Source organism: Apaloderma vittatum, unplaced genomic scaffold (genome assembly GCF_000703405.1).
Source record: "Apaloderma vittatum isolate BGI_N311 unplaced genomic scaffold, ASM70340v1 scaffold16777, whole genome shotgun sequence".
NCBI lineage: Eukaryota > Metazoa > Chordata > Aves > Trogoniformes > Trogonidae > Apaloderma > Apaloderma vittatum.
The window spans coordinates 74045-88955 of NW_009724718.1; the positions used below are offsets into that span (position 1 = coordinate 74045).

The following is a 14911-nucleotide window of genomic DNA, read 5'->3' on the forward strand; positions in this document are numbered from 1 at the left end:
CACTCTACCTCAAAGATCTCTGAGGAAATCTGTTAAAAAATAAATAAAATTAAATGGAAATAAATAAAAATCACACAGCACTAGAATCCAGACGAGGAAACACAAATGCCAGTAATAAATGCTTAAACACAAATATTTACTTCAATTAAAAAAAAGAAAAGAGAACACTAGGAAGCCCAGTTTGTGCAGTGTGGGAACTGGGAATAGCCTCAGCATGGTCCCTGTGCTGGAGCAACTCAATCACTGCCAAGGACAGGGGTGGCTTGTTGGATCATGCCCACAACTGGCAGCAAGGGTTCCCAGCCAGAGAACTGGAGCACTCGGCACATCTGTGTCAGTGTCTCTGATCCACATGTCTTTTGGTGTGCCAGGGGTGTCTGGAGAAGCGCTGCAAACCCCTTGAACTCCGCTGCCCATGAGAGTGTGGAGGAAGGACCAGGGATCTTGGAGAATCACCCCGGAAAACTCCTGTTGTGGAACAGAAACACAGATGTGGGATAAAGGCTTTAGGACCAAGGGCTACGCTCATGCTTAGCCCATTACAATCCGACAAGCACCCACTTGGCCTGACCTGGCAGATGTTAGAGGCCATGAGGTGGAAGTCTGAACTCAGATAAAGAGCACAACACCAGCAGGGAAAAAACAACTTAATTGAGAACTCCTCGCTATGGGCACAGGACCACCTCTGTAAAGCCAGAGGCTCACCACCTCCTGGCTATTGCTCCCTTGCTGAAGAGAAGGAAGCCAATGGGGAGGCTTTTGCACTGTGGGAAGCACTGAAAGCAAGAGGGTCACATGCCATCCAGCCCGGGAGTCAAGAAGGGCTTGTTTCTTCTAGCAGGGCAGAGAGAAACAGAACAGAGTGGAAGAAGATTACCAAAACTGTAAGACCTTCTTGGGGCCTCCTCACAGTCAACTCACTTAGCGAGTGTGTAAAATAGGGCATAGCTTCTTGAAAGGAGCCCTTGTCCCCCTCAGCACCCCAAACTCCTCCACTTTTCAGGTGACAGAGACCACATCAGCACCAAGATCTGGCTGCCAAAAAGCTGTCCAAAAGTTACAGCCTCTGTTTGAGGGAGAGTTGGAGATGTGGGATGTGTTCAGAGGGGCTGGGCTGAATGGATGGCATCTGCCACAGTTGCTATCTGCTGATTCTTACTGCTCTCGCAGTGGGGTCCTTCCCAGCCATGGCATTCACACCGGTAGCTCCCAGGCCCAAGGATGCAGATGCCCTGGTTCATGCAGGGGTTGGGTTTGCACAGGCTCACAGGGCTCTTCGCTTCTGCAACAAACACAAGCAGAACGGCAGGCTCAGGCCATCTACAGAGTGTTAATAGCTAGGATCCACATCCATTAGGAATGCTGCAAAAATAACAGCAGTTATATATGCCAGACATCAAAAAACGTCATCTAGGGCTAATGGGATTGGAAAACTACATTAACATGGCAGAGGGTGCAAGATGACAACCCTGTCTTGACACAGAGGACAAACTCCTCTGTGTTTAACCTAGAAGAAGAATGGCTTTGCCAGATGTTCTAATCTGGAGAATATTCCTAAGAAAGTTTCAAAGAGTGGCATCAGTTAGGCTGCATATCAAAGCAAAGCAAAACGTAGCATCTTCAGAGCTGCGCACTGAACACATGAGCACTTCTAAGCCCCCCAGAACCAGACACTGCCAAAACACAGCAAGACACATGCTCTGCTCCAAGCAGTTTATAGCCCCAAACACCACTGGAGTTCGAACCCCACTGCACCCCAGAGATGACCCGAGTTTCCACCTGAGAGGAACAAGGGCAAGAAATCATCTGGGAAGAGGAGAGGGCACGAATGAAAAACAACACAGGAAAAAATTCTGGACTTCTTTTCTAGGAGGTTTGAGATAAAAGCCTGCAACCACAGCCACGTTGCTATTAGCCCTGTTCTTGTGAAGTATGTGACAGCTTTCCCAACCCTCTTAACAGAGCAGAGCCCAGCTGTCAGCAAGGCTGGCAGGGTTTCATGCTGCCTTGCTGCAAATACCTTAGGTTAATTAGCAACATCCCAGAGGGATTTGCTTCCAGTCTGCTGGCAACATCACCGCAGTGTTGGTAAGGGGGTGAAATTCCTCTGCTGAACAACGATGTGGTGTGGAGTCTGGAGCTGCTAGCCTTGCCCTTTGCTCTTCAGTAGAAAAAGCTCAGTGGGAGTAGGGAAGGGGGTCGAAGCAAAAAAGAGAAATTCTGTCCCCTATCCATCAGCACGGTTACTACAGCTTACCACATGTTGCGCTTGTTCCCCCTATACAGATACTCGTGCACATCAACTCTCAGCCTATGTCTAAGATTGGCAAAATTATCATTGAAATCCATTTTTTTGACAGTCAAATCCCAGATATGAAAGATCTCAATCTTTAGTTCCTGTTCCAGGTTGAGTTCAACAACATTTTTGTCACCATAGGACATCTCAGATGGGGTGCTGCCTGATAATGTATCCCCCCAGGGACGGATACTTTTGTTTTCACTGTAGACTGGCAGAGCTGCTAGCAATGAAAGCCAGATCTCTCGGACACATCACTCATCATCCAGGTGCTGGCTGCTCCCCAGAGAGCTTCTCCATGGTGCTCTGCTCCCCATGCCATGTGTCCACCACTTCCTACCACAGCTGCTGCACAGCATAACCTCGTGGGCCCTGTTTGGGGGAGTCAAGCTATCCTACCCAGAGTGGATCACTCTAAATTCAAGTAAGAAAGTGGCATGGACAACTTACAAAACAGAGTGAGACTCATAATGTGTTCTCCAACCTCTGGGTTTTCTCTGAACTCAAGTCTACTGGTATCATCTTAAATAATCTTCATACCCTTCAGGGATTTTATGCTTTGATGACCCCCAAGAGTTTTATTTCCATTAATCTGATCCATATATAATTAATGCTTGAGATCTTTTCTACTGTAAGAGCCCAGACTGTCTTTTTTCTGGTCTCTTTTCAGCTGAGCCTCAAAATAAATATGATATTGCAGGTGTCCAGAGGCAGGGTCTGTTTCTCAAATACTTTTATCATGAGTCATAAATTTTTTTTAAGTCCTTTTGCAGACAATGATTTTGTTACTGGGTCTTGGACTTGAGAACAGAAGACTGAATGAAGAGCTTATCTTTACATCGACCTTGGTCCCAGTCTATCTAGTACAAGCAGCAATTACCTGCCCATGAAATGAAAGCAACAATTCAGTCTCAGGAAAGGATATGTTATTACCCTGACTTATTGAACCTTGCTGTCACTTCATCTGTTACACTGTAGTTAATTTCATGGTACAGTAGATTGTTTTTATAATAACACAGTTCAAAATACCACTGCAAGAGGAGCACATTGAAAAGTTCCGGGTAGAAACTGTCTGCAGAATCTGCCAGGAGATTGGCTCCTCACCCCAAAGGGCTGGGACCATAGTTCTTTCTAACCCTGAAGGGGCCATGGGCATACTCAGAGATGAAAAGGATATTTGATTGTGCTGAAGCTCAACATCATTCTTCATTTGATCTTACACACAGGTTAAAACATAACATAAGCAAATAGCTAGATGTGGCATTTTAACTAGAAGCACTTTTGCCACCACTAATGTCTGCAAACCAGGGCTGCTATCCTTTCTGAAAAGCCAATTTCCAACAGACACAGACAACTCACACGCAGCACACAAGTGTTTCAAAAATTGGTATCAATTTTTTCCAGCGGGGGACTGGCCTTGAGCACTCAAAGTTTTGAAGAAAACAAACTTCTTTTTTTTTCATGAACATAAGCTTTTACATGAATATTTAAAAACTCTTCCTGTTTTGGAGAAAAGGATTTGGTCCTGCAAACAAAACTTATCACAAGCTGTCTGAAGGTCTTAGTTTAACAGTGTGCAGGCTTCCATATGGGCAGACTCTGGTTTTAGGATTAAATCCTGGGCAACACAAGTAAAATGTTGAGAGCCTATGTGATAACTTAAGAGTAGCGTGACATCAAGAAGGAACAGGAGTGATGAGGTTTCAGATCCACCACTTTGCAAACACCTGGGCACAAAAGCTACTGAACAAGACAGCAGAGATCAACACTGTTGGCTGCAGAAACATGTCCCATTAAACCCTCCCAGCAACACTGCAGGGGGTACAGCAATGCACAGCAAATTCTACAGGTTTAAAGCAACATCAGGAGAAAAAGTAAACTTCATTTTCTTTCACAGAAAGCAGAACCTAGACTTGGCAGGGCTGGAAAAAGCCAGTCACCCTAAGCCCAATCTCACCCACTGCACTGAATCTTAAGACAGCTGGTTCCTATTCGTATAGGATTGTCCTGGACACCCACGAGATCTCTAGCATAGTTTCCCCATCTATAAAATGCAAAAGATGGTACCAAGCTCACTGGGTAAAGCATCAGAAAACCTATGATAACAATGACTGGCGGCACCAGCACGAAGAGCAAGGATGGGATGTTCTCTCACCTTCACAGATTCTTCCGATGATAAGGTTCTGGTAATACTGCAGGTCTCCATAAGAGGAAAGGTGGATCAGGTAGTTGGGAGACCCAGCAACCCTCAGCAGCGTGTCCCTCTGTGAGTCCCCAATGGCAACCACAAACACTAAGATGCCGTCGTGTCTCAGCTGCTGAGCTGGGGCAGCTGCATCCTCCATGCCCCTTCCATTTGTGAGCACCACTACCACCTTGTTGACACCAGGTCTTGCTCCTCTGTGCACTGTCATCACGTCACCATATACATGCAGCAAGGCACTGCCAGCAGAGGCCGAGTCCCCCCTGAGGAAAGGCACCTGGTCGATGGCTTGGAGAACAGCTGAATTGCTCGTGTGGGTGTCCAAAGCGAACACAGTGTGAGCTTTGCTGCCATAGATCACAAGGGCAATTTGGGTGACATCCCGGTTGATGCTGAAGTGCAAACAGCTACTCCTGACAAAGTTCCTCAGCTGCAGAAAATTCTCCAGGCCAACTCCATCCGAGGCATCCAGCACAAATGCCAAATCAAGAGACTGCACCTGGCAGCCTGGATAAGAGAGTGCAAAATACAGTATTTTTCAGAATATATATGTACTCCTTTCTGACCAAGAAAAAGCAATGTGAGGGGAAATGGCATACAGAATTCATCACTGCTGACCACTGACTGTGAAGGGTGATCTATGACCCTTTCACACCAACAGAGAGAGATCCATCGCAAAAAGCAGTGATGGAAGGCTAGTCCCCTAGATCTCTGAATGACACAAACAAAATGAGGACATTCATCCTTCCACCCTTCTGCCCTCCCTGGCGGAGGTCAGAAGACCTCCTCATGGTTTGACAAACTCATCCTGCAACACCCATATCATTCTTACCTTCCAGATTGTCCACACTGCAGATTCTTCTCTGCAGCTCCGGGATCCTGTTGAACAGGTCCTGGGGGTCTGAGTAGACAATAGTCTGCATCGGATTGCCAGTGACCTTGGTCAGTTCTGCTCTCACAAAGCTGCTGCCTACACCAATCAAGAAGAGATCTCGGTCTCTCGCATACTTAGCTCCTTCTGCCACTGGATCCTGGGACTTGGAGTCAGTGAGCAAGACAACCACACGTGGGAGGTCATCCTGCACATCTGCAAAGACTGGGGTGCTCCTAAAACCATGGTGTGCAACATACTGCAGGGCTTTGCCTGTCAGGGTTTTTCCTCCACTGAAATTCAAAGCATCAATGCTCTTCATAAGATTGAATGCGTTCTTGTGTTGGCCCACTTCAATGGGTATCCTGACATCGTTATCATACTGCGCCACCCCCACGTTCATGGGTGAGTCTTGGCTCATCACTGCTTGGAGGAACCTCTTGAGGAACGCCTTGTAGCGTAGGAACCCTTCCAGTGTGACCCCTGCAGAGCTGTCCATCAGGAAAAGGAGATCCACACTGCACTCCAGGCTCAGTTTTGGTGCTGAAAAGGGAGACAGCAATTTGTCGTATTCAGGGTAAATGACAAGCATACTGGGCACCTCAGCTGAGGACTGCTGGAAGCCCCGTAGTGTGGAAAAGGGATAGTGCATCCAGTAACTTAAATGGTTTGCCAGACATGGCATGAGCTGGAGGACAACAGTGCCAGGAGTGCACTTTATTTTAGCTGGATGCCACGTAAGCCTTTAGAAATAGGAAATATCTACGGGAGTCTGGGGGGATTCCTGAACTTTTGGATGGCAAGCTTCAAATTAGACATGACAACTCCACTCTCTAAGTTCTCTGAGCAAAACATTCCAAGCTTCAGCATAACATGGAGAAAGGAGAGAGTCCAAGCATCAGATCCTCATTTGTAACACCCTGAGACACTTTGAAGGGGGAGTCTTGACTCTAAGGGAAGTAAATACAAAGCATTTTTTGAAGACCAGGACCTTCTTGGGTTTCTTCTGTTGAGTTCCCAAAGTCAAGAGTTCCTCCTGGGCCCACATATGCAGGGAAGGGAGTCAACAGACTTACTTACATGTCTCTTCCCAGTTTCTCTGTTCTCCTGCATTTAGAAACAAAGGTAGCCACACCAGGGTGAGACTGTAAGTATTTGTGCTCTCCATATCGACAAGGTTCCTGAGCAGCAAGATACAGTCACCAGTCTCAACACAGTCATAACCAGCAAGACAGAAAATATAGTCTGTCTCCCAGCGAAATGCCCAAAGGCAGCAGCCCAACCCCAGTCGTCCCTATAGCCGCACAATGGGCACCGCAAAGGCAAGACACAGCCACGAGGAAAGGAGGGAGAGCACAGAGTCACACCTACCACAGTGGATGTCTCCTCCATACCCCACTGGACAGAGGCAATGGTATTTGTCCAGTCCTTCTGGGACACACGTGCCCCCGTTCTGGCATGGCTGGAAGTCACAAGGGTCTAAACAGGACCAGGGAAGGGAAAGACACGAGTCAGCAGGGAGCCTGCCTCTTCCCACCCTGTGCCAGCAGAGCATTGCCTTTAGCAGAAAAAGAGTCATACCTCTGCCCCTCCTACTGCAGAGTTTGAACTAAAGCAGGGCCATGTGCACCCTCGCCTCCATAGCAATTTCATTTTGCGATGGCTCTCCAACAGGCATTGGTGAAGAAACCAAACCAGACTGTGACCTCACTTAATTTCTTTTGGAATGACATCAGTGAATTTCCATTCACGTAAATTCAGAATTGCTAAAGGTGATGCAGCCCTGCCAGACTGACACCAGCAACGAAGGGATCAGAGGCTGGCCTATTGCTTGGACACTGTTGTACTGACAAAGAAAATAAAGCCACTGCCACAGGAACCAGGAAAAGGATGGGGTTAAAGGCAGAACTCAAGGACCGTAGCTACTTCCACAGCCACAACACCAGGCTGGCAATCAGCAAGTGTCCAGTTCCCTGCTAAGCTCATGATGTTCATGTACTAAGTCAATGCGAGAGCAGTGACTCCCCGCAGGCCCTGGGAAGCAGCACAAGCCTCTGCCCCAAGAACACAAGCAGATGAGGATTAAACTTCCTCCTCAAGTGGAAGAAGAAATAATGGGGAGATATTTTAATCCAGAACAACTCTGGTCATAGATAGACAAAAAAAACAGGACATAATATCAGCTTTTGCTAAAGATCACAATCTCTCACTTGGAACAAAATTTTTAGAAGTAAGAGTAAAAAAAAAAGAAAAAAATCCATCTTCTATTCTTTACTTATTACCTTTCCTGCTTTGTAAATAAAATTTTTTAAAAAGCTAAATCCTACCTGGACATACAGTTCGGAAGCATCTGGATGGGTGTTTTATTAAGACTCTCTTCCATCTGAAACAGAAAGAATGAAACCTATCATGAACTTAAACATTAACAAGGTATCTTCAAGGTTGACCTTACTGTGTTATAAATGGAACAAATTTTCCTTTGAAAATGCAGTCTTTTGAAACAAGTATCTCAAAAGAAAATGTCATTTCTGGTGGGCGGGTTGCAAAAGAAAAGAATAACTTAATCAAATCTACTTTTCTTTTTTTTAGTTTTACACTGATGTTCTACATGTAAAGATTATGGATGCATTTTTAAAGATCCAGATGATTTTTTTTTAGTTCCTACAGAAGAGATATTAACATTTTTGCTCTAAATCATAATGAAAAGAAATTTTTACAGCAGTGAGAATTTCTTACTTGATATTAATTCTAGTATCTGATTTACCCAGCTGTAACAATTAGCAGACAAGCAAAGTTTCAACTGGGAAGAAAATCCTCAGTCCCCAGCTTTGCCTCCCAGTGGGATTTTTCAACTTCCTCCATCATTTCCCTACCTGAAGATTATACAAAAAAATCATTTAGAGCAGCAGTATGTATTTGCCACACATGAGAAGGCAGCTGATATTGGTTCCTGACAGCAAGATGATTTCTGCTTTAAACTTTAACTCCACTTAATGAGGTTTCTCTCTCTCTAGTACCTGCAGCTGCATCATGTCACTAATCTTCCAGTGCTCTGCATTAGGGCTGCCTCAACACACAGCAACTGTGGCCAAACCCATCACTGCTGGGATGCCCTAAGCAAGGCACGAGCTGCTCTGCTTTCCCACATTGGCTCCAAGGCACAAGTATTGCAAACACTTGCAGGCATTAGGACACGTCTCAAATCATCCATAGAATCATCTCCGGTGTATCTATGCAGCAGGCCACCAACAATTTTCAAACATTAATCTGCCTGCCTGGTGTTAAACAAGCACATGAAGCACCGCTTCCACGGAAAAATAATCCCCCTACCAATTTCTGTGCAACACTACTTTCACTCAGCTATTTTTATCAGCAAAGAGAGCACGAAGCTGCCTTTTCCTTCACAGCTCGTTTTTAAAGCATTTCTCCTGCTGCAGTGACAATATTATTTGAAGGAGCTGACATGCTTTATGGGTTTTCAGTCTCTTCTCCCTGGGTGAGAGGACATTTCCCTTGTGCAGCTCACTGCTATTGACCCGACAACGCGGCTCTTTGTGGGCATCCCAGTTTTGGCACTGCCGCACTATGACCGGGGGGTATATTCTGCCAGGGACTGGAGCCTCTCCACAGGACAGTCCTCCTCAAGCTCCTAGGGCAGCCAAGCAAAGGAAAAGGGGCTTTTCTGAAAGAAAACAAGCTTGTGTGGACAAAACCAGAACTAGCACCAACTCAGGGAGCAAGACCTAGAAATCCTCTGCAGGGCAGAGTTGGCATAGAGATATAAACCTCAAAGCATCTCAGTTCAACAGGTAGGAAACTAATCCCAATTCCATTTATAATATTTACAGTGCTCTTGGGCTAATCACCCTCTGCTTCTTTCTCTCAGTTCCTCTTCTTACCCTTGGCTTCCCAGATCAGCCAATGGTGATACCACTGAGAGCCTCATACTAGGTCTAGAGACCACATTTGCACGAGTCTTCTGAGGGATCTTCGTCCCGGTAAAGAGCCATGATCAGGTAACAGCCTTATTACTGTATCTCATTTTCTCTCAGCCCCACTCATTTCTAGAGTACCCAACGCACCTGTAGAAAGGGCACAGTGAAGTCTGCACTGCATTTGGCTGCTTTGAGCCTTTCCAACACATGTAGCTTCCAGCCAGCTCCTTCACAGTCTCCAGGGTCCTGCGTTCACAAGGGTGGGATTCAACTTTGCAGCCTGTAGCAAAGAAAAACAAAACCCAGGATCAATTGCCTGAAAATACAAAGTTTGTATGGGAGTGGAGCCCCACTTTGAAATGGGTTAGTCTTCCTTACCTGCCTGTCAACAGCAGGCCAGGCAGTATTTCAGAGAGCCCTCCATAAGACCCCAGAAGAGAGATTTTCTGTCAACAAGCTCACCACCCCACCCCACCTTCTGGGGTGCCCACTCCTTCAGCCCTCTTTGCTTTGCTATAAAACTTGCACTCATGAGTTCAGGATTCAACAACTTCTCAGCCCCTCTGGCGCCTTCCTCATTCATGTATTTGATTTTCTTCTACTTCTGTATCACTCTAGTTTTATCTTCTCTATCCCTTGCCAGCCCTTGGTCGCCTCCCCTTAACACACAGTCAAGTCCATTAGAAGATGTAACACGATTACGCTTATCCCTCTAGCCCTGTGACATGAGCAATATTCTAATTTTCAAGTGGTGAACCAAGACACAGAAAGACTGAGTATCCTGCAGCTTTCAGATATTTGGAGAGGAGGCTGGCAGGCTTGCCATCCAGTTTGGGCACCAGAAGCAGGTTACCTTGAAGTGCAACACCTGCTAATTCCCCTGGGTACTTTCTGACACTGCCTCATCTTTCTCACTCAGTGACATGGTCCAAGCTCCAAGCCAGGGCAGGGGTTACCTGGAGCGGTGGTGCTGCAGACAGAGCCGGTCAGGGTGCTGTACAGGCCGTTGGCAGCATCATCGGCATCTCCAGCAAAGAGCACGTGCTGCTCGGTGGGCTCGCTGGCCAGCATATTCAGCTCCTCCCACCTGCCATGCAAAGTGAGTGTTCAACTCCTTAGTCATCCCCAACGAACTGGGCATCAAAACAAGCCCTGTGCAGCACACAGAGAGCTGATGCAAAAACATGACAGCCCTCAAAGTTTTCAAGATCCTGGTGTGCTTAATCTTGGGCAGTAGCATAGCTCTACGCAGTGGAAAAGCTTCCTTCACCAACTCTGGTCCTCCTTCTACACCAGCCACCAAATTAATGTTTCCTCTAGGCCTGTGTAACCCCCAGAATTCCCCTTTTCGCTTTCCAAAAATCCTATGTAGCACAGGACCACCCCTCACACACTGGGACTTGCCACTTGGCTAGCTGGGCTTCCATTTCCCACTCTCGTGTCTTCCTACCTTGGAAACTTGATTCCCACTGCAAAAACCACAATGCGTCTCTCCTTCACCTGCATTGCAGGCACTGTGTTACTGCCCTGGGACTTTCCATCCGAAATGATGATCAGGACTTCAGGGACACTTGAGTTCCTGCCACCAAGGAATCCCTTGCGGAGAATGTACTTCAGAGCCTGACCTGTCTCAGTGCTCCCACCTCTAGAAAGAAGGCAGATAAAATCAGAAAAGCAGATATCTAAGCTCTTCTGCTATTGAATTTTCCATTTGATTTTCAAATTTCACTCTGTGGTAACAGGGAATTTAGCATATATCTGCCTGTTGCCCCACAACACATGCACAGAGATGTCTAATCCTGTCATTCTTGTCATCTTCCTATTCATTGGTCACATGTAGTCATCTAAACTTCCCTCCTCTCCAGCCCACAGAGGTCTCCAGAAGATTTCTAACACACAGCAGACTGTTTCTGCAATTGGAGCAGGAACCAGAGCTCTTAGATATTTGAATTTTATTTCCAGCTTTGACAAATACCTCAATTACTTCTAGTTTTCCTTCTGAAAACTGCAGTCACTTCTCTTTGCTTTGGTTGTTTTACAATAACCTCTTGTATTCCAGTCAGAAGCACAGTACAAGTGGGCAAAATTAATAAAGACCAGCATCTCAAAATGGTTTTCTTTCTCTTGATGCATAAATATGCTAAAAATTCTGGTGGTGCAAGGAACCAGCTACTCTGTATTTTGGCAGCCCTTGAATTCTGCCCTGGAGAAAGGAATGTTTCTGAGGTTGACATTGATTATTTCAGTACTCAGCAATCCTCTCGGCAGCAAAGTACTAAACCCACACCAGGACTCAGGTGCCAAAGGAGGCACATTCCAGTGGTGACACACGCCAACGGTGACAGAAATCAGCCAGTAAAATGGGCTGATGCTAAGTATTAGCAAAACACTGAAGATCTATTTAAGTAAAACCCATGGGTAACCTACTAGAAACCTTGGAGAGAAGGTAGGAGAGGGTCTCACCTCCATCTTACAGGGTGAGGTTTGGCGGACTGTGCAGCTGGATCTCAAGGCAGCTGGGTGAAATCAGCCCCAGCCGCCCCAACTCCTTTTCTACCTCCCACGCTCCAAGACTTAAGCTGCCCAGGCACCTCAGCCCCTGCTGCTGGCCATCTGACATAACCAACTCAAGCTTCACATCAAGCACTTATGTTCCTCACCCAGTCACCACCAGGCTAAGACCTTGCTACAACACAAAGCACTGGGCAAAAGCATTTTGTTCCCTGTAAAAACTGAGGGCAACCTACACTGCAAGCTCTTCAACCAGCTTTCATGCAGCTACAACACATTATCTCCTTTCAACCAGCTACAACACATTATCTCCTTTTGTTGTTGGAGAGCTAAACATTTGCCTCTCCCTTTCTTGGCAGTTCTCCATCTGCACAACACAAAAGGTCTGTAATATGATGTTCCCAACCAGACACTTGATACCAGAGGCAGCCCAGCTCACTGGGAACATGCTCCAGACTTGCTGATCAGAGGAGACATTTCCAGCTGTCTTCTAATTCTGTCCAAGACGCTGTGCTACAAATTACTTCCTGTGATTGCCTTTTAGGGCTGCTTTTATTGCCATCCGGAGTGTGCAAGGGGAACAAACCCACAAGTATTACTCCTTTCTTGGAGGTATGATGTTCTCCTTCAGCTGTGTTGACACAAACACAACCACTTGCTTTCTGAACATCCATCTTTTGCTTTAGCACCTGATTCCTGATTTGATCATTCTAGAAAATCACATGACCATGCTCAAGTTCATTATTTTCTGCCTACCCTCTGATTTTCAGAGGAACTTTTTAATTCATTACCTGCCAGGCCTTTTTGCTTTGACCATCTTTCTTTAGGTACTTCCTACTCTGCACTCCACCATTTCCCAGCAAACTCCACAACCCTGTGTTCAGAGCATGTCCAAATCTGTCTTTTCCTAACCAGATGTTAGTAGGTGTCAGATGCTTCAGTGAAAAGTGCTGTGCACCAGGGAAAATATATTGTGCATATTCAGTTTGATGACTAAATCTTGATGAACTCGGTAAGCTGTGCCCATGTGAGCCCAAGGATTAGAAAAAGCCAATAAAGAATCTCCACATCAAAGCTCATTAAGTTCAGTTTCTTAGCAGTTTGCATTTGGAGGTTCGCTGGTTTTTGACACAGCAGATGTGAGCTTAAGGCATTACTTCCCTAAGGATTTTCTGAAGCCAAAGGAGATCTGGACTTTACCTTCTGCCTTTCCTCAGGAACAAGAATGTTTCTTGCTCATAACCAGCCATTAACTTGCATGATAGACATTCATAAGAAATTTAGTTTCTGAGATTATTGTCAAATTTGGTTGAAATTCAAAACTCAAAATTAATTCAAAAGCTGTTTGGAGAGGATTCACAGAGAGAGACCAGCAGCCTCCAGATAAATCACAAAAGCTTCACTTCAGTCTGATGTTGCCTCCTTTCAAGTGCTCTCAGCTCCATACCCAGAGCACAGGGCTAAAGTCAGGAAACGCCTCGCTGGCCAAAGGCTCATCAGAAGCACATCAAGGAGCCTCTCAGCTGAGATGTCAAACACCCACTTTTTCAGAAGCCAACTGGAATCCATCCATAACTATTTCATCTACTTTGAAATGTCAGCTTTTCATTTAAACTTAATGAAATGGCCAAGCCCAAGGTCATTACTCCTGTTTGATCTGTCAGCATCCCTGTGTTGTCATCAAGGAATTTCAGTGCCAGACACCAAACACTGCTTCACTTTCTCTGCTCTCACAGGCTTTTAAGCAACAGCCGAAGAGGAAGAGTGTATCTTGTTTTCTGGTAAGTTTTTCCTGTAACATTACACGAGAGGTTTTCTTGATTTGATAAGTTTATCAAAAGCAACACAACAAACCCCAGCTGGTTATCTTGCTTGAAAAAGTCAAAAGTGATCACACTGGCTCACAATACATACATCACGCTGAGAGCAACAGATATCCGTAAGAAATGTTGAGCTAACCTTTAGCCCTAATGCAGATCAGAAGAGTAGACACCCACAGGCCATACCAACAGCTCACCTACCATCAAAACGACTATTATTTAGGGGTGGTTGTCAGATCCTCTGTAGGTCCAAATGCATTTCTCAGGGATGAAAAGTTTGGATTTTGAGAGGCTCTAAGGGCAGTGCTTCTTTGGGCTTCTGGCTCCATTTCTTGAGGTCATGGGAAGACATCCAAGTCTTAACATTTAGAAGGAGAAAAGGTTTCCATCTGAAAACCCAATCCTTTTGAATTCAGCAGACACACATGCAGATATCTAGGGACTGTTATTTCATCACTACCTCATAGGACCAAGGAAACTGTAACGACCAAAAAATCAACCATAGAATCATAGAATTGTTTAGGTTGGATCATCGAGTCCAACTATAAGATGCACACAGCTCTGCTTTTGCTCAGCCACGTGGCAACACCACATCTGCTTCTCCCTGGAAAGATGTAACCCAACACCTGGCACTAACAGCCAGAAAAATCTGCCAGGAGGGTCATGGAAAACTCTCCCCTATTTACCATGTTATAGTGGGACATTGAAAACTTTCTCCTCTATCAATTTTCACCACGAACAACAGACCAGGCTGCCCTTTTTCAGTGAACTGCGGATTATGGACTGAGCGTTCACCCACCTCCTTCCCTGGGGGCATCACCTTAGTGCATACACAGCAGAGGTAGAGATGTCTGGACCTCAAAAAACTCTCAGTCCAGAGACCTTTCTTAGCCCAGAAAAAGAGCTGCAAAATAAGCTGACCTGAACACAATCCTCTTGATTCTCTCTTTTACTTCTTGTTTGGTTAGATATGAATCCAGGGGGAATTCAAGGTGGGGAGTTGAGCTAAACTGTATCATTCCCACACGGACCTAAAAGAAAAGATTAAACATTTTGAAAGGTGTCTGTGAGAGTTATACTCTTTTGATCAGTTTACAGACTTGGAAAGACTAAATTGTCTCGAGACAAACTCTGTTTTCCATGCTGAGCCACTGGCACTCTAAATGAACTTCAAAAAAGAGCACAAATGCCAGCATTACCTATACAGGCTATAAACAAGTCAAAAATGTTAATCGGCAAACCACAGAAGCCTCTGCTGCAGTTACAGGCAGCTGA

At 45.6% G+C, this 14911-nt stretch overlaps 1 protein-coding gene across 1 annotated transcript; it reads right to left on the bottom strand.

Annotated features, from left to right (window-relative positions):
- Positions 1–334: 334 nt before the first annotated feature.
- On the bottom strand, positions 335–14667 carry VWA2 (von Willebrand factor A domain containing 2; the record flags this gene model as incomplete). The annotated part of the gene is made up of 10 exons (XM_009872631.1): positions 335–468; positions 1160–1282; positions 4452–5006; positions 5332–5913; positions 6742–6849; positions 7698–7753; positions 9453–9585; positions 10262–10392; positions 10756–10950; positions 14558–14667. Coding segments are annotated over 10 exons (2127 nt in total), but the record flags the coding sequence as incomplete, so codon positions are not given.
- Between the last annotated feature and the right edge of the window lie 244 nt (positions 14668–14911).